Consider the following 20103-nt stretch of genomic DNA (forward strand, 5'->3'; position numbering starts at 1 on the left):
ACTTATCTCAGTTAATAGATCTATGTCAGTGAACGCTGAATTAATTTAAACCCTTGCCCTGTGACCCTAGCCGGCAAAAGACCACAAGGAGGTAAACCAGCTTAGGTTACCCATAGTTTCTTGTTGTTTAGATACTAATCTTGGAGTACCCATTGTTGCCTTTTCATCACAATACATGCAATTAAATAGTTTGCTACTTTGTACGCAAATATTTTTAAACATTGATTATATCCTATATACCAATTATTTTTGTTGTCAAGATTAATGCTAATTTCATTCTTTATTCCTAAGGCTAATCCAGACATTTCTGTCATCTTCAACACCACAGTTGTCATTCCAGGAGACACGGTCCAATCAAAGTGGTTGAGCATGTGTGCTAAAGAATGACATTAGGGTACCCGGTCACAATCAGTCGCTTTTTTTACATAATATTTTCAATCGGGGTGGGCCTTGAGATCGGGCTAGATGAGCACCTGCCCTGGGCCCAACGTTGGTAGGGGCTTGAGAGCTTGGTTTTTTATTTTTTAATAAAGTTAAAAAAAATGTTTGTATATGCAAAAATTTGAATTCATGACTTAAAAATTGTTTATTAATATTAATTATAAATTCAATTAACAATTAAAACCATATGATATACTTATCTCAATAGATCTATATCAGTGAACGTTAAATTAATTTAAAATTAAACTTCATATAGGGCTCAAAGTTTGAAATTGAATGGGCACTACTCCAAGGCTAATCTAAAATGTATCTTTTTAAATAAAAAAGTTATATATATACAAAAACTCAAAATTATCATTTAATTATTTGCAATTAACCTATACAAACCTTTAACTTCTTATATTAAGGGTCCTTGTTTTTATTTTGCCCCGGACCTATAAAATGATTGGACCGACCCTGTTTTTATTTTGGTAGTATAGAGGACAGCGTCATGCAATGAGATTATGATGTAGGAAGTTGTGAATTTGTCTCGTTGTGTTTGTATATATGACTGAGATCTTAGTTGTACTATGAACTCTTGATCTTGCAAGCGCCTACTGATATTTGGCAGTAGTAGTAGTTTTCCCCTACATGTTTCATGTGCTGTGAGACGTGTGCCGTACATTTTCATGTGAAAGTATTGAACAAAATATTAATATTTATTATATTTGTAGAAGGTTAATAAGTAGTACATTTTGTTGTAGTTTCATAACTTGTTTACTTGATAGTAACAACAATAACTTGTATAATATATTAAATACATGCATATAATATGTTAACTACAAGCACATAATATGTTAACTTCAAGCACAAAATATATGTTTGTAGTTAACATATTATGTGTTTTCAATTTATTTACGACACATAATTTATCATAATATGTTAATTGCAGATACATATATAATTTTTGGACAATGGTCCACAAAGTAAGGTTGACATTGGTTCATGGTATAATAATTAGAAGTTTTCTTGGCCTGACTCGTCTTACGGATTGAGAATCATGAGACGGTCTTATAAGAAATTTGCCAAATATTTTTACATGTTAAAATTTTCATAAAAGTATTTTGATTTGGTACATGACTATATCATGTCACTTCTAGATTTGGTTGCTAAATATTATTATCTATTTTATATTTGATACATGACTTTTTTTTTTTTTGCGGCACATTTAGTACAACTATTTCCTTTTATTTTTCTCTGACTTTTTTATTTTATTTTTTTTAAAAAAAATTGTTAAGTAAAAATTCCAAAATTGTTTGCGTTGACACAATAAAAATTGCAAATTTTATCGTGGACCGTAGTCCACGAATCATTTTGAACCAGGTGACAAACGACGTCGTTTTGATTAATGAAAACAGACGGATGAAACGGCCTCCATTCCACACAATTGCAGTCCCCAACTGCAGTATCAGTCCAACACAATTGCAGTATCAGTTCAACACAATTGCAGTACCAATTCAACACATTGCAGTACCAATTCAACACATTGCAGTATCAGTTCAACACAACAGCAATATCATTTCTGAAACGACCTCAACACAACTGCAGTATTAGTTCAACACAACTGCATTATCAGTTCAACATACTGCAGTATCAGTTCAACATACTGCAGTATCAATTCAACACAACTGTAGTATCAGTTCAACACAACTGTAATATCATTTGAGATGAACTGTAGTATCAGTCACGGAGATTTACGGGAACTGTTTCTCTCACTTATTGAAACGATGTCGTTTTGTGCCCTTGGTCAATAATGCATCATGGACAGCGGTCCACGGTATAAGGACTCAATAAAAATTATGATTTCATTTTAGTATAAATTATAATTGACACACGTTGATGGTAGTGTAATTGTGCAAAGAAGGTTAAGCAAATTAAGGCTAAGGAAAGTAGTGCTGTACGTGGGTGCAAAGTATGTGTACTGTGCTTAATTGTGTAGTGAATGTATGTCCAGTACGTGATGCGGTGATGCAAAATCAAAGAAAACAATGGAAACGTGCACTACGGCTCTGTTTGGTAAACTTAGTTGAAAAGGTACTTGAAAATTGAAAAATTATAAAGACTATGTTTGGCAAACCTAATTGAAAAGATATCTGAAAGTTTAAAAGTAGCTGAAAACTGAAAAAACTATAAGCTCGAAGCTGAAATTTGAAGAGCTGTTAAGCTAGCTGTTATGCTTAAAAGTGTTTGGTAAAATTAACTTTTTGATAAGCTGATAAATGTAAAAAAGACATCTTCATACAATTTAAATAATTTTAAATTTAAATAGGTTTGTTTATATATTAAAATATAAAATAATGAAATCAATATATTTAAATAAAATATAAAGAACATATATTTGAAAATATATAAAGTAAAAAAATATATTTATAATTCAAAAAATTAGTTCATACAAAAGTTAATGTTCAAACGCAAATGTCAAACTGAAATTATAACCAAACATAATGAAAAGAAAATGTCAAAAGGGTTTTAATTGAGAGGGGTAAAGGATGTCATTTATTTAAAATAATAAGGATAAAGATGGAAAAAAGTTAAAAAGCTATTAGCTTATTTTTGAAAAGCTACCCCAAGTAGCGTTTCAAAATAAGCTCTTATTTTAAGCTACTATCTTATTTTGAGAACATTACCAAATAGAGCTTATAGCTTATTAGTAGCTTAAAATAAGTTATAAGCTCTGCCAAACAGAGCCAAACTCGAAGTTGAAATCTGAAAAACTGTTAAGTTAGCTATTATGCTTAAAAGTGTTTGGTAAAATTAGTTTTCTGATAAACTGATAAATGTAAAAAGACTAAAAATGGTATCTTCATAAAATTTAAATAGTTTTAAATTTAAATTGATTTGTTTACATATTAAAATATAAAATAATGAAATCAATATATTTTAGTAAAATATAAAGTAAGAACATATATTTAAAATATATATAAAGTAAAACAAAATGTTTATAATTCATAAAATTAGTTCATACAAAAATTATTGTCCAAACACAAATGTCAAATTGAAATTACAATGAAACATATTGAAGAGAAAAAGCCAAAAGAGTTTTAATTGGGAGGGTAAAGGATATCAGTTATTTAAAATAATAAGGATAAAAATATAAAAAAGTTAAGAAGCTACTAACTTATTTTTAAAAAGCTACCTAAAATAGCTTTTTAAAATAAACTTTTATTTTAAGCTACTAGCTTATATTTCAAAAAAAAAAAAGCTACTAGTTTATTTTGATATCATTACCAAACAAAGCTTATAGCTTATTAGTAGCTTAAAATAAGCTATAAGCTCCTAAATAAGCTCTGCCAAACACAGCCAAAGTAGATTTTCAAAATAAGCTCTTATTTTAAGCTACTAACTTATTTTGACAACATTACCAAGAAAGCTTATAGCTTATTAGTAGCTTAAAATAAGCTATAAGTTCCTAAATAAGCTCTGCCAAACAGAGCCAAAATGTACGGAAAATAGAGAGAAAAAAATTAGAAAATTAGCTAAGTAGAGATTTTATTCAATGTTCTACAGAGATGGAGAAAAAATTGGAATCCCCTCTAATGAAGGGTTAGGGCCTTTTATATAGGCACCTAGACCCGTACTCGATACCAAATAATCATACAAAAGATGTAGGCGGTATATTCGAGGTATATTCCCTATCAATCTGACTTAAATCAACGTTTAGGACTAACAAAATTTTTTTAAAAAATACGGTAACAATTTGGTAATTTTGCATCTAGGTTAAATTTAATGTGAGTGGTTTTCCTTCTTAAGATACGACGTGGTTTAATTTTTGTGCTTAAGGTGTGTAGATTTTGTGCTTAAGGTGCGTGGGTTGTGTGTTTAATGTCAGTAGTTGTTGAAACTTAAGGTGTGCCAACTTGAAGCTCAAAGTGCGTGATTTTCCTTCTTAAGGTGTGTGAGTTGTTGAAACTTAAGGTTCTTAAGGTGCATGGTTTGTGTGTTAAAGGTGCGTGTTTGTGTGCTAAAAGTGCGTGATTTGTATACTTAAGGTGCGTCATTTTAATGCTTAAGGTGCGTCGTTTGTGTATTTAAGGTGCACCATTTAAAAACTATTAGGTGCGTGATTTATGTTCTTAAGGTGTTTTGTTTGTGTGCTTAAGGTGTGTGATTTGTATACTTAAGGTGCGCCATTTTAATGTTTATGGTGCGTAACCGCACAATTGCACGGGAAGTTATACCCGCACCTGAACCCTTATATATATATATATATATATATATATATATATATATATATATATATATATATATATATATATATATATATATATATATATATATATATATATATATATATATATATATATATATATATATATATATATATATATATATATATATATATATATATCACACACAAAAGAAAAGTAAATTATACTAGAAAAACTTGCGACGAATTCGATTGAGAGAGTGTTAGCTTGATGATTAGTGTATTAACAAGAATCAAATTTGTATCATTCAAAGACAAGAACGATGCTATATCCATTCGAGAATTACTATTTTACTAATATCTTAATGATATATATATTATTAATATGGCATGGAAATCCAATTTTTAATTTTTTTAAAGACAAATACTAGTCTTATAAAAATATGGGGAAAGCCAAGTTTGAATGATGTCCACTTGTCCAGTTTAACGAGATTCTAGAGATGAAGCATCTACTAGAAGGTTTTCGCAGGATTCATTGGTGAGGTGTTTTATTTGGTGCACAGTACGTGCAGCATCACTCAAAAAGTAGAAAGTGGGGCTGGTTTGGGATTATGACTCTATTTGGCAGAATTTATTTATGAGCTTATACCTTATTTTAAACTACTAATAAACTATAAGTTTTGTTTGGTAATGTTTTAAAAAAATTTTATTTTATTAGATTATATATTTTTAACTCTATAAATTTGGTTCTATACTCATAAAAAAATAAATTCACTCAATATAATTTCGAAATTCAATATTAAATTGTACACTTCTATGCATAATAAGGTTATCCAAACCTAAATTGTATTCGCATGATATTTATTTCGGTCATGTGTTAGACTAATTAATTGATTAGATTCAATCTTTCGGTGTAATTTGATCCAGGTACATTATAGCCCAATAATATTGGCCCACTCTTAATTTTTAATATGTCTTAATTTAGGCAAATATACCATGAACCATGATATACCGTGCATTGTAGACCCTGGTCCAAAAATAATATTCAGATTCTATACCTAATAATTGCCACATTATGTACCTGCAGTTGACAATTTATGTATCTGTAATTATCATATTATGTGTCACCAATTATCAAGTTATTTGTTTACATCTACAAAGATTGTTAACGGTAGGTATAGAATGTGTTAATCGAAGGTACATAATTTTTGTATTCGCACAATGCAATATATATAAACTCTGGTCCATGATATAATTGCTTAATTTATAATGTGGTATCATAACTTGTTTGAGCGTCCAGAAAAAGTGGCATTGAGCCAATCTTAGTAGTTTATAATATTAATCAAATCACGCTAAAAGATTGAATCTAATCTATCTTAATTTATAATATGATATTAGAACCTGTTCGGTCATTTAGAAAAATAACATTGGGCCAATATTCGTTTATAATAATATTGTGCAACCATAAACTAATAGTTATACCATTGATCCAGGTCTACTTGCAAGGTGAACCCATCACAATTTACATATTGAATGTTCACAATTACATACTGAATTTTTACAATTTAAATTGAGAACATTCGCTAGGTAAATTATGAACATTCAATATATAAAATTGTAAATATTTAATACATAAATTATGTATTTTGGATTTGAATTCACCTTACAAATGAATCTTGGTCCACAGAATAATTGGCTAGCCACAATTCCACAAACCTACGTAATGCCGTAATGGGCTGCTAACTACGGAGACACGGAGTACTAACTAAAGCAGCCTGTGCCATGTGGGCTGCTTCGTGCATGCAGCCAACTACTGTACTGCTTATATTTTAATTTATAAAACAACAAACATAGTACCAAATTAACGTAAAACAATATTTTGTAGTCAATATTCTGGTCATATTTGGTTTTTCAAATTTGATGAACTTTAGAATTTACTGTGTTGTATTCTTAATTAATACCTTATTGATACATTAGGACAGTTATATATAATATGATTCATTTGTGTCATTTTCCTCTTCAATAGATGAATCTTAACAAGTTGTGACGTAAGAATTTCTCCTATAAAATGGAAATCTACGCCTTAGCTTGCTCCAACAACAGATCAGATCAGAATCATATATCCAGTCTAATTAATTAGCTTGCTTTTTCGCTAATAATTAATGGAGGCAGTAGCATTCAACTTCATCTCTTTTGTTCTCTTTCTTTCTTTTATCATTCTAATTCACGCACAATGGAAGAATAAGTCAAAAACCAGTGGGAAATTGCCGCCGGGCCCGTGGAAGTTGCCGATCATCGGAAACTTGCACCAGTTGTCAAATTCGGTACTGCCCACCCACCGCGTTCTTGGAGAGTTGGCAAAGAAATACGGGTGCTCTCAGGGCATCATGCGCCTTCAAATCGGAGAAATTTCTGCTGTGGTCGTGTCGTCGCCGGCAATGGCGAAAGAATTCCTAAAAACTCACGACCTCGCTTTTGCCACCAAGCCGGAGCTGGTTACCAACAAAATAATCTTCTACAATTGTTCCGACATTGCGTTTTGTCCGTACGGTGATTACTGGAGACAAATGCGGAAGATATGCGTGATGGAGCTCCTCAACGGCAAAAATGTCCGCTCCTTCAGCTCCATCAGGCACGATGAAATTCATAGTCTATTGGCTTATGTTCGTTCCACTTCCGGCCATGGCCAGCTCGTCAATTTCCCGGAGAGAATGTTCTTACTCATGACCTCCATTATATGTAAATCCGCATTCGGTAAGATGACTAGCTATAGTGTCAGCATTTTCCTTCTTGCATGCATGCATCCATATTCTTAGGATTAAGCACTTATCATCATGTCAAAACTATAATGATCTGACTCTGATATCACTTGTTAAAATCAAGCATTAATCACTATATCAAAAGTTATAACTCACAGCAAAGACACAAGGTGTTTGGCTTAGCCCAACAATTTATAGTCAGTAATTGTTGGATTTAGTTCTTTACTCCTTCAGCCCAACAGTCCTATAGTGACAAATTATATAGTAGACTCTGGTCTAATATACAAAATTTAACATCATAATGCACATAATTCATAATCATAATACACATACACATAAACACAATATAATAAACATGAATGTTGTGTATTACGTTAAATGTTTATGTGTCCTTAGTTATATAATACACAAAATTCATGTTAATAATGCATAGAATTTATGATCATTATATCGTATTTATGTGTGTGTATTATAAACATGAATTATATGCATTTTTTAACATGAATTTTGTGTATTGAACCAGGGTTCACATTGCAACTGTGGACGATGATCTATGATATAACGATTGTGCTTTAGTCACTAATTGTTGAATTTGACCATTTACTAATTTCAACCCAAAATTTCCTAACCATCGATTACCAAGCTTAATCCTTTATGGGCTTTGCCCAACACATATTAGTTTAATTAAATACAAATGATTCATTATGCAATTATTATAATAAAACAGGCAAGGTGTTCACCGGGAGAGAAGAGTTCATGGAGCAACTTAAGGAAATGTCGGAATTGTTGGGCAGCTTTGATTTTGCCGATGTGTTTCCATCCTGGAGGGTTCTTCACGGCCTCTGCGGCGGAAACAAGAATAGGATCATCAAAGCTCACCGCAAAGTAGACGCAATCATCGAAAACATCATAAAAGAGCACAGAGAGAAGTTGGAAAATGGCCGTGATGAGTCAGGAGGTGATTGTTTAATTGATGCCCTCATAAGACAGATGGATAGCGGTGACCTTCGAGTTCCCATCTCTCACGACAACATCAAAGCCATAATCATCGTAAGTAATATATATACGGAGTATAATATAACAAGTAATACTATTATATATATGATATATCCTTATTTCCCATCCTGAAATAATCTAATTAATACTTAATTTAGTCTTAATTATCTATTTTGTATTTAATTAACTCTTGAATTTTTATAATTTTACTTAATTTAGTCATTAAACCACTTTAGTGAATGACTAAACTGGGTATAATCACTATAGTGGATAACAAAATTGGATTTTAATAGAGATGAAATTACCAATCTATTATTATTCTAACAGCTAATAAACAGAGGCATAACAGATGACTCAATTAAGTAAAATAATCATGTCCATAACTCAATTAAGCAGGAAAAAAAAGGCATTTAGAACTAATTAAATTGTGAAAAAACACTATATTTGAGGACAAAAATGAGTATTAACTCTAAAATAATCATAATAACATGCTAATTAAATGGATTGTTGCATGCATGGGGTGGAGCAGGATATGTTTGCAGGAGGGAGTGAGACATCAACAGCAACAACAGTGTGGGCAATGTCGGAAATGATGAAGAATCCGAGGGTGATGGCAAAAGCACAAACAGAGGTGAGAGAAGTGTTTAAAGGGAAAGAAACGTTGGATGAGAAAGACATTATGGAACAACTACCATATTTGAAGCTAGTGGTGAAAGAAACATTGAGGTGCCATCCCCCATTTCCTGTGTTTTCTCCAAGGGAGTGCAGGGAGGAAAGCATTGTGAATGGTTACACCATACCGCTAAAAACAAAAGTAATGATTAACGCTTGGGCAATAGGGAGGGATCCTGAGTACTGGAAAGATCCAGACAGCTTTATACCCGAAAGATTTGAGGAGAGTTCAATTGATTTCACTGGAAATCACTTCCAATATTTGCCGTTTGGTGCTGGAAGGAGAATGTGTCCAGGACATGCATTTGGTTTTGCCAATTCCATGTCTCCTTTAGCGCACTTGCTATTCCACTTTGATTGGAAGCTCCCTAATGGAGTTACTGTTGATTCTTTTGACATGACGGAGAAACCAGGATTATCTGTGGGAAGAAACACTGATCTTTGCTTGATTGCAACACCTCATATTGCTTAATTATCTTCATTCATCTTTAAATTCTTTTCTTTTTTTTTTTTTGGTCGTCATGTACCCCCATTTTCATCTACTTGAATTATTATCTCCATGTATTTCTTTTTTTTATTTTTTTTATTTTTATTGAAACAATGAATTTACAATTACAATATCAATTAATTAACTAATATCTTATTTATACCTTTAATTGTTCTTGCTCTTGACTTGTTATGGATTAACAAAATCCAATTCAATAGTTCGGGTGTAAATTTAGTAGGAGAGTAGAATATTCATCTTTTGTCATTTCTCGCTAATTGACATCTCTAGAATACATGCTCTTCAATCCCTTCATTTTCCCTATTAATGTTATATGTTGTAGGTTATCACTTTGTATGTATATATGAAGACTTTGATCAATGGAAAAAATAGATTGATGAGTTATTACACTTTCTAGTTTTCCTTTACTTTTACTCTTCTCTCTTCTCTTTACTATATTCTTGGCATACCATTACTATTGAATCATCCCGGTAGATTGAACTAAAGAAGGCCAAAATTATAAGGTGTTATCAGCATGAGTCTCTATCGTAATCTCTGGTGATAAACGGTGTATGCTTTGATATCTTTTCTTGTGCATTTTATTTTGGAATCTATGACTTTGTTGCATTGAGTATGAATTGAAATCTTCAATCCTTTTTTTTTGCAAAAAGAGTATTATCAAATTGACCGTGAAATCATGTGCATGCTCTATTATCTTTGGAGGATAATGATTATGTTTGCACCAGAATGATCAATTTTCCCGTGAAATCATGTGAATGATCGATATCATTCATCTTCTGTGAACATGTTTGCAAAATAATAAGGGGAATTAAAGAAAATATTTTTGTTCTCCAAAATATTTGTCTACTGTTTTTTGTAATTAAATAATTGATTGCGTATATCAACTAACCTTTATATGGGTGGTGCATAAATTTTATTCACCTATATATATTTGCTTGTAGTTGTCTCGCCAAATAATAAAAAAGGCTTCTGTCGGCCCGCCAAAGCCCGTCATTTCGGCGGGATGGGCTAAAAAAGCCTATCAAGGGTACATTTGAAGTGCAATTTATTCCTCGGTATATATCTTCCATACTAGTATTTTGTACGCGCGATGCGCAAAAACTTATGCCCAATATTAAAATATTAATAAATAAAAATAATTCAAATGTATAATTCAAATTATATATACACAAATAATATATGTATTTTATACACACATATATGATTTACCATTCATAGAAATTTAATTAAAATATAGTCAACCATTAAATAGAAATTAATAATTTTAATAAAATGACAATTAAAGAATAGGAAAAAGATATGATAGATATAGGTGTAGGGTAATAATGATGGAGTTAAAACTAACGGTGTTATAACGGTGTAAGGGTAGTTTTGTATAACAAGAATGTAGTAGGAACAATTTTGTCTAATAACATTGAAGTGTACAACATTTAAAGTAAAATGTACACATTTATTAGCATCCAAAAGGAGGGACATAAATCAAGGATATAACCTTGATTGAGACTTATTATGTTTTTAGATTAGATTAGATATATATAATTAATTTTATTTCTTTAAAGATAGTTAAGCAGCAGTAGGAGGAGGAGGAGCAGCAATGAAGAAAATGTCATTCTTCACTCCCATGACTAATCCAGGCAACTCTGTGAGCTTCAAGGTATGAGGTGTGGTTCCATGAGGGAGTTCCCAATCAAAATGGTTAAGCAAGTGTGCCAAAGGAGTGTAAACATTTGCTAAACCAAATGAAATGCCAGGGCACATCCTCCTTCCACCCCCAAATGGCATATATTTGAAGTCACTTCCAGTGAAATCCATGGGCTCATCCTCAAATCTCTCTGGTTTAAAGCTCTCCGGGTCTTCCCAGTATTGGGGATCCCTGCTGATGGCCCAGGCATTGATGAGAACTCTTGTTCTGGGCGGAATGGTGTATCCACAAACCACACTTTCTTTGCTGTTCTCCCTGAATAACAGAAAACCTGGGGGATGAAGCCTCAAAGTTTCTTTGATCACTAGATTCAAGTATGCCAGCTTTTCCACATCGCTCTCTTCTACCCTTTCTTTCCCTTTGAACACTTCCCTCACTTGGGCTTGTGCTTTCGCCAACACCCTCGGATTCTTCACCATTTCCACCATGGCGCACACGGTGGTTGTCATTGATGTGTCCACTGCTCCTCCAAACATGTCCTACATACATTCCCACCCACCCTATCAGATAATTAATTAAGGAACAACATGCATGGGCAGTTCAACTGGTCACCACCACAGAAGTAGTAAAAGCCTTAATTACTTCGGTTGCATTAGTTGAGTAATTAGTCCTCCCAGATTTTTTGTGACGAGATAATTAACCAAGGGCATTAAATATAACAAAAAAGGAAGAGAGAACATACGATAATCACAGCTTTGATGTTGTCGTCTGTGATAGACATTGGAAGACTGTCGCTATCCTTTAGCTTTATGAGGACATCAACTATGTCCTCACTACCTGATTCTCCACTCCCCGTTTTCCCACTGCCTAAGTTGTTTCTGTGCTCCTTTATGATGTCTCCCATGATTTCATCTGTCTTTTGCCCAACTTTCACCATCCTTCTCTTTTCTCCGGTCAGAAAGTGAAGGATTTTCCGAGAGGGAAATGTATCAGCCACGCAAAAGCTACTCGCCAGGATCATTATTTCGTTCAAAACCTTAACTAAGTCTTCTGTCCTTTTCAACGTCTTACCTGCAAGCCCAATTGATTGATGGAGTAAAAAGTTACCAATAATATATTATATAATAATAATAATAATGTAAAATAGTCAGCATGGCAATTTAACTGGTTCCATAGGCAAGGACACAAAATCAAGTCCTGACAACTATTAAATTTACTCTCATCAATGTGATGAACTCCTTGTGAGCACCCGATGCTCCCACTTAATGGGTAACTAGTTCACAATATTTTAGGATTAAAAGACTAAAGTGGCAAGATTGTGACAAAAAGGTAGAATTGTTCACCCTAGGCGCCACACACCTACCCCAGTCTGATCGTTTGTGGAGGGATAAATCATATATATATGGCGAACAAAGGCTATACTTTTTTTTTTTCACTGCACACAATGAGCCCTGATTTTGAAAGGTTGTCCTCACACTACTACTGGCTAGACGTGGCAAATTTCACCTAGTTGAGTTAACTATGGGCCGGGGCGACTAAATTGGTATGATTGGTCTTACCAAATGCAGCTCTACAAATTACGGAGGTCATAAATGTGGTGATTTCATCAACTATATTGATTGGCCTGCCAACGCCCGATGATGAACGGACACGATCCAATAGATGATGACTCTCATCTTGCCTGATGTAGCTGAAGGAACGTACGGTTCTGGCACTGAGGAGTTCCGTCATACAAACTTTACGCATTTGTCTCCAGTACTCACCGTAAGGAGTAAAAACGAGGTCAGATCTATCGTAAAAGATCTCGTCGCCGGCTAGAATTCTGGGTCTACTGGCGAAGTCGAGGTCGTGAGTTTTGAGGAACAGTTTGGCTACCTCGGCTGACGAGACCACCACAACACAAACTTCTCCGAGTTGAAGGTGCATCAGCTCCTTGCCGTACTGTTTGGACAAGTCTCTAAGGGCAACGTGTGGGACTTTGCCTACTAAATTGTGCATGTTTCCGATGAGTGGCAGTTTCCTCGGTCCGGGAGGCAAATTCCGGCCGCTTTTCGGCTTCATCCATTGTCTCATCAGGACGAAACTGATGAAGGAAAGAAAGAGGCAGAAAGAAATGAGGCTGACCATTATATTATATATACCAAGAAAATTAGCTAGCTTAGCTTAAGCTTAGTTGGAGATATTTCATTACAGAGCTAGGGGTTTTATAGCCACAAAACCGAAGAAATAATAAATTACATGACCTTTAATTTCAAGGTTGGCTAAAATTTTGAAAATTTTAAAAACATATAATTGACGTACTGTATGTATTAGGTTTGTTAGGTTGATTTATTTGTCCCAACTGTTAACTTCATGCTTAAGGGACAAGGTGCTGAATCATCACGCCAACGATGTTGGTTATTCGTAATGTGGCATGTTGTTAAATATAATTGACAAATTTAAACCATATTGGAGAATGCGATGGAATATGTACTTTGCTTAAATTTACGGACAATCATCGATATAAATAAAAGTTCATTTTCTTAATGTATATATACATTTTAAAATATCAATTTTTTGTTTTAATATCAAAATGATGAATTCCATTAAATTAAAATAATAGAAATAACTTGCTTAAACCTCCACCATAAATTGTAACAACTCGTTACTCACCTCAAGTAGTGCCCATAATGCCTAATTTTCATTAATTTTAGTTTTACATTTACTCATTTCTTGATGATGAACATCTCCCATTTATAATTAATATAAAATAAATACAAATCTCTCAAAAAATTTAACTTAACACAAATACATATGTTAATAATTAATCAACATACAATTATATAAAATTATATTAATTAAATAAAAAGTTTAAATTATAACCTCTTCCCTTTTTGTATATTTTCTTTCCTTTTTTCTTATTTAGAATGGTATATAAATAAATGTATGAAATATATGTTGTAATTGTTGTTGTGTGGTTGAAACAATTTTTTTTTATGATACAAAATATTATGATTGACCATACTTATTTAGTTATTTACAACTGGGACTCAATTATTTGTTTTTGTATAGAAAATTTAGATACTACAACCTTTATTGTTACTGGTCGTATAAATGTTATGTGCCGTATTGGTCATTGAATTACATTTATTGAATTAATGGAATTATTAAATGTTATGATTAAGGATTCCGATTTACCATTCATAAAAAATATATAAGAAATGATGTCAGTTTGTATATTATTTTATATATCGTCTTTTTTCATTAAAGTCAACATCAGATACTATCTCACGTTGAATTGTTATTGAAGAAATCAGTCTTTGTATGCGTTTAGGATTGGCAATTCTAAAGATCTAAAAATTAAATTTTAATTTGTAATAATTTTAATAAGAGTGGTACTTTACTACTAATGTTGTTTATCAGGAAGTTTTTTATAATTTGTAAACAAAATGCTAATTTTTGAAGTCAATATTTGTGTTGGTGTTGCTATCCTATAATAACCTATTACAATGTCATATATATAGCTTATTATCATATATTCAATTTGTTTGTTTATTACAATAACATTTTAAATTAAAATATAATTTGTAAACCATGCATTACACGGGTACAATGCTAGTTTTATATAATTGTATGTGGATTAATTATTAACATATGTATTTGTGTTAAGTTGAATTTTTGAGAGATTTGTATTTATTTTATAGTAATTATAAATGAGAGATGTTCATCAAGAAATGAGTAAATGTAAAATTAAAGTTAATGAAAATTATGCATTATGGGCACATGAAGCGAGTAACGAGTTGTTTCAATTTATGGCGTGATAATAGTGGAGGTTTAAGCAAGTTATTTCTATTATTTTAATTTAATGGAATTCAATTCATCATTTTGATATTAAAATAAAAAATTGATATTTTAAAATGTATACATTAAGAAAATGTACTTTTGTTTATATGGATGATTGTCCGTAAATTTAAGCAAAGTACATATCCCATCGCATCCTCCAATATGGTTTAAATTTGTTAATTATATTTAACAACATACCACATTAGGAATGCAAATTGCACTGCAACAAATAAATCAACCTAACAAACCTAATACAGTACGTCAATTAAATGTTTTTAAAATTTTCAAAATTTTAGCCAACCTTAAAATTAAAGGTCTTGTAATTTATTATTTCTTCGCTTTTGTGGCTATAAAACCCCTAGCTCTCAGTCTAATGAAATATCTCCAACTAAGCTTAAGCTAAGCTAGCTAATTTTCTTGGTATCTACTATATCTACTATATATCTACTATACTAATAAGAGCCAAAGAGAGTTAGGCCTAAAATAGGTAGAAAAAATGGCGGTCAAATTATTTAATCAAATGGATGGTTCAGATGAATTATTTAATTAAATAGGTGGTTAAGATAATTCAGATTAATATTATTAATAGAGATTACCTAATTTAACATTACTTTTATGATTATCCGTTAAGTTTTCCTTTAAATATTCTCTTCTCCGTTAATATTCCGTTACCTTTTAACTTACCCATTAATTTCTATAAGAAAGGTTTTAGGTTCGAACCTCATCTCAATCAAATTTGACATAATTAAGTTTCTCACTCTATTTTACTCAATCAAATTTGACATAATTAAGTTTCTCACTCTATTTTACTCAATCAAATTTGACATAATTAAGTTTCTCACTCTATTTTACTCTTATTAAATTAAATAAATTAAGTTTCTCACTCTATTTTACTCTTATTAAATTAAATAAATTAATAGTTACAACAAAAAATGCTACATATGTATTTCTTTAATTTAGAATTATGTGTCTACAATACCTTTATTTGAAAAAATTATTCATTATCAAAAAATTAAATTAAATAAGAGAAAATAATTGCATTAGTTATATTGTCTTTATTTTCTCTCGTGCAAAGATTCTTTACATTCGAATTTGTCAATTGATATTCATTACATTGTCCATTATCTTATTTTTACAATATCTTGTAATTAAATATCAAAGTTATAGTACAAAATAATGTTATATATTTATTTACCAAGTATTTTATTAATACTATGAAAAAAAATTTTAAAATAATTTGAAGCTAATTATATTAACTACTTGGGGATTGGTTGACAAAGAGAGTACTCAAAAATAACCCAACAAATTGAAGCGGAATCACTCCATTTTACTCTTATTGAATTAAATAAATTAGTAGTTACACCAAAAAATGATACATATATATTTCTTTAATACCATGAAAAAAATAAAAAAGAATAGTTTATATTTCTTTAATACCATGAAAAAAATAAAAAAGAATAGTTTGAATTTCTTTAATACCATGAAAAAAATAAAAAAGAATAGTTTGAAACCAATCAATACCATGAAAAAAATAAAAAAGAATAGTTTGAAACCAATCATATTAATGAAAAAAATAAAAAAGAATAGTTTGAAACCAATCATATTAACTACTTGGGTAAAAAAGAATAGTTTGAAACCAATCATATTAACTACTTGGGAGATTTGTTGACAATGAGAGTACTCAAATAACCCATTATCCAGCAATTTGAAGCGAGAAACTACCTTTTAATATTTTTGGAATACATAATATTTTAAATTTTCAAATTTTTATTAATTTATCTATTCTTTTTTCTTAAACTAGGGATTTCTTTATCCACAATAACTCATTCAACAATAATGGGTGAACCAAATGAACCCCAAGTAAAACACCTGAAGGAAAGTCCATAGCTCCTATATCATAATCTCATTGCATGACGTTGTTATCTATGCTACCAACAATAACCGAATTGCAAATAACACACTACCAACAAAAAGGAAGAGAACAAATAGTAAAGATGAAGACAATGACAATGTTACTCAAAAGAGAATTAAGAACACTTAGAAAAATTTAAATTAAAAGTAGTATTTATTTAGACTATTATTTTTAGACCAAATATTTAGACTATCGATTTTACAAGGTTGCAAACATTTATTTTAGTAATAATTATAATGAATTTTCTATATTATCTTGGATTCATATACTTTGAGTTAGATATTTAAATAAAAAATTCGACATTCAATTACTCATGTATAAACTTCTCCTATATAATCTTGCATTGATATACTTTCAAATATTTATTTAAATATAAACATTGGGCATTAACCCATTCGCGCAATGCGCGTAAAAAACTAGTATATATACTAATAAGAGTCAAAGAGAGTTAGGCCTAAAATGGGTAGAAAAAATGGCGGCCAAATTATTTAATCAAATGGATGGTTCAAATTGTTTAGATTTATATTTTTCCTTGAGATTTCCTAATTTATCCTTAATTATATGATTATCCGTTAAGTTTTTCGTTAAATATTCTCTTTTCCGTTAATATTCCGTTTAACTTTTAACTTACACATTAATTTCTATAAGAAAAGTCTTAGGTTCGAACCTCATCCCAATCAAATTTGACATAATTAAGTTCCTCACTCTATTTTACTCTTATTAAATTAAATAAATTAGTAGCTACAACAAAAAATGATACATATGTATTTCTTTAATTTAGAATTATGTGTCTACAATATCTTTATTTGAAAAAATTAAATTAAATAAGAGAAATAATATCATTAGTTATATTGTCTTTATTTTCTCCCATGCAAAGATTCTTTACATTCAAATTTATCAATTGATATTCATTACATTGTCCAATATCTTATTTTTACAATATCTTGTAATTAAATATCAAAGTTATAATACAAAATAATGTTATATATTTATTTACCAAGTATTTTATTAATACCATGAAAAAAATTTAAAAATAATTTGAAGCTAATTATATTAACTACTTGGGGATTGGTTGACAAAGGGAGTACTCAAATAACCCAACAAATTGAAGAGGGATCACTCTATTTTACTCTTATCGAATTAAATAAATTAGTAGTTACAACAAAAAATGACACATGTGCATTTCTTTAATTTAGAATTATGTGTCTGCAATGCCTTTATTTAAAAAATATATATATTCATTATCAATAAATTAAATAAGAAAAATAATTTCATTAGTTATATTATCTTTATTTTCTCTAATGCAAAGATTCTGTACATTAAAATTCATCAATTGATGTGAAGGAAAATTTTTGATGTCCTCATAAGACAGATGGATAGCGGTGACCTTCGAGTTCCCATCACTCACGACAACATCAAAGCCATAATCATCGTAAGTACTATATATATAATATAACAACTAATACTATTACATATATGATAATCCCATCCTGAAATAATCGAGTTAATACTAAATTTAGTCATCAATTTAATCCTAAATGTCTATTTTGTATTTAATTGACTCTTGAATTTTTATGATTTTACTTAATTTAGTCATTAAAATCGCTGTAGTGAATGACTAAATTGAATAAAATCACTATACTGGATAACTAAATTGGATATTAGCAAAAATGAAATTACTCATCTATTATTATTCTAACAGCTAATAACCAGAAGGTACAGATGACTCAATTAAGTAAAATCATCATGTCCAGAACTCAATTAAGCATGAAAAAAAGACATTTAGAACTAATTAAATTGAGAAAAACCACTATATTTGAGGATAAAAATGAGTATTAACTGTCCGTAAGGACAACCCAGGTGGTAAGAGTGATCTACCTACAGTCGAGAGGTTGGAGGTTCGATCCTCAAACCCTTGGGTTTGAGCCGGTCAGCTATGGGTAACCTAGGCTGGTGAATAAAGCACAAACAGAGGTGAGAGAAGTGTTTAAAGGGAAAGAAAGACATTATGGAACAACTACCATATTTGAACCTAGTGGTGAAAGAAACATTGAGGTGTCATCCCCATTTCCTGTGTTTTCTCCAAGGGAGTGCAGGGAGGAAAGCATTGTGAATGGTTACACCATTCCGCTCAAAACAAAAGTAATGATTAACGCTTGGGCAATAGGGAGGGATCCCGAGTACTGGAAAGATCCAGAATGTGTCCAGGACATGTACTTGGTTTTGCCAATGACATGTACTTAATTGCCGCACCTCATATTGCTTAATTAATTATCTTCATTCACCTTTAAATTCTTTTGTTTTTTGGTCATCATTTACCCCCATTTTCATCTACTTGAATTATGTACTCCATGTATTTCTTTCTTCTTTTTTTATTTTTTTTTTATTTTTTTTATTTATTGAAGCAATGAATTTACAATTACAATATCAATTAATTAACTATATCTTATATATTTATACCTTTAATTGTTGTTGCTCTTGACTTGTTATGGATTAACAAAATCCAATTAAATAGTTCGGGTGTAAATTCGGTAGGAAAGTAGAATATTCATCTTGGCAAAAACTTGTGTGAGACCGTCTCACCATGAGACGGGTCGGGTCGGGTCGGGTCAAGATGCAAATGTAACACTTATATGCACAAATGTCATACTTATATACTCAAATGTAATACTAATTAGGAATAAAATTTTTGTTACTTATAAGGGTAAATGTAATATTTTTAAGGGAAAATACAATACTTTTACATTTCGATTTAAAAGTATTACATTTTTCCTGAAAAGTATTATGTTTGCCCTTATAAGTAAGGGGCACTTGTCAACATTACTTATTATGAAAAATGTATTACTTTTTCTCTTATAAGTAACAAAAATTGTATTCTTGATTAGTGTTATATTTGAGCATATAAGTATGACATTTGCACNAGAATATTCATCTTGGCAAAAACTTGTGTGAGACCGTCTCACGAATAAGGATCCGTGAGACGGTCTCACACAAGCGTGACCCATTCATCTTTTGTCATTTCTAATTGACATCTCTAGAATGTATGCTCTTCNAGAATATTCATCTTGGCAAAAACTTGTGTGAGACCGTCTCACCATGAGACGGGTCGGGTCGGGTCGGGTCAAGATGCAAATGTAACACTTATATGCACAAATGTCATACTTATAT

At 31.0% G+C, this 20103-nt stretch overlaps 2 protein-coding genes across 3 annotated transcripts; one reads left to right on the plus strand and one right to left on the minus strand.

Annotated features, from left to right (window-relative positions):
* The first annotated feature begins 6789 nt into the window (after positions 1-6789).
* On the plus strand, positions 6790-9526 carry LOC116005969 (premnaspirodiene oxygenase-like). Its single transcript, XM_031246201.1, has 3 exons — positions 6790-7381; positions 8114-8436; positions 8912-9526. The coding sequence occupies exons 1-3, from the start codon at positions 6790-6792 to the stop codon at positions 9524-9526; spliced, it is 1530 nt and encodes a 509-aa protein (XP_031102061.1).
* A 1523-nt stretch (positions 9527-11049) lies between these two features.
* On the minus strand, positions 11050-13358 carry LOC116007608 (premnaspirodiene oxygenase-like). Of its 2 annotated transcripts, none has more exons than XM_031248331.1 (3): positions 12965-13358; positions 11944-12272; positions 11050-11740 (listed from the first exon to the last, which is right to left on the minus strand). In XM_031248331.1, the coding sequence occupies exons 1-3, from the start codon at positions 13326-13328 to the stop codon at positions 11123-11125; spliced, it is 1311 nt and encodes a 436-aa protein (XP_031104191.1). In that variant the 5' UTR covers positions 13329-13358; the 3' UTR covers positions 11050-11122. The 2 variants fall into 2 exon arrangements, with proteins under 2 accessions (XP_031104191.1, XP_031104190.1); XM_031248330.1 differs by having other exon boundaries at positions 12761-13358.
* Positions 13359-20103: the final 6745 nt, after the last annotated feature.

Source organism: Ipomoea triloba, chromosome 15 (assembly GCF_003576645.1).
Source record: "Ipomoea triloba cultivar NCNSP0323 chromosome 15, ASM357664v1".
Classification (NCBI taxonomy): domain Eukaryota; kingdom Viridiplantae; phylum Streptophyta; class Magnoliopsida; order Solanales; family Convolvulaceae; genus Ipomoea; species Ipomoea triloba.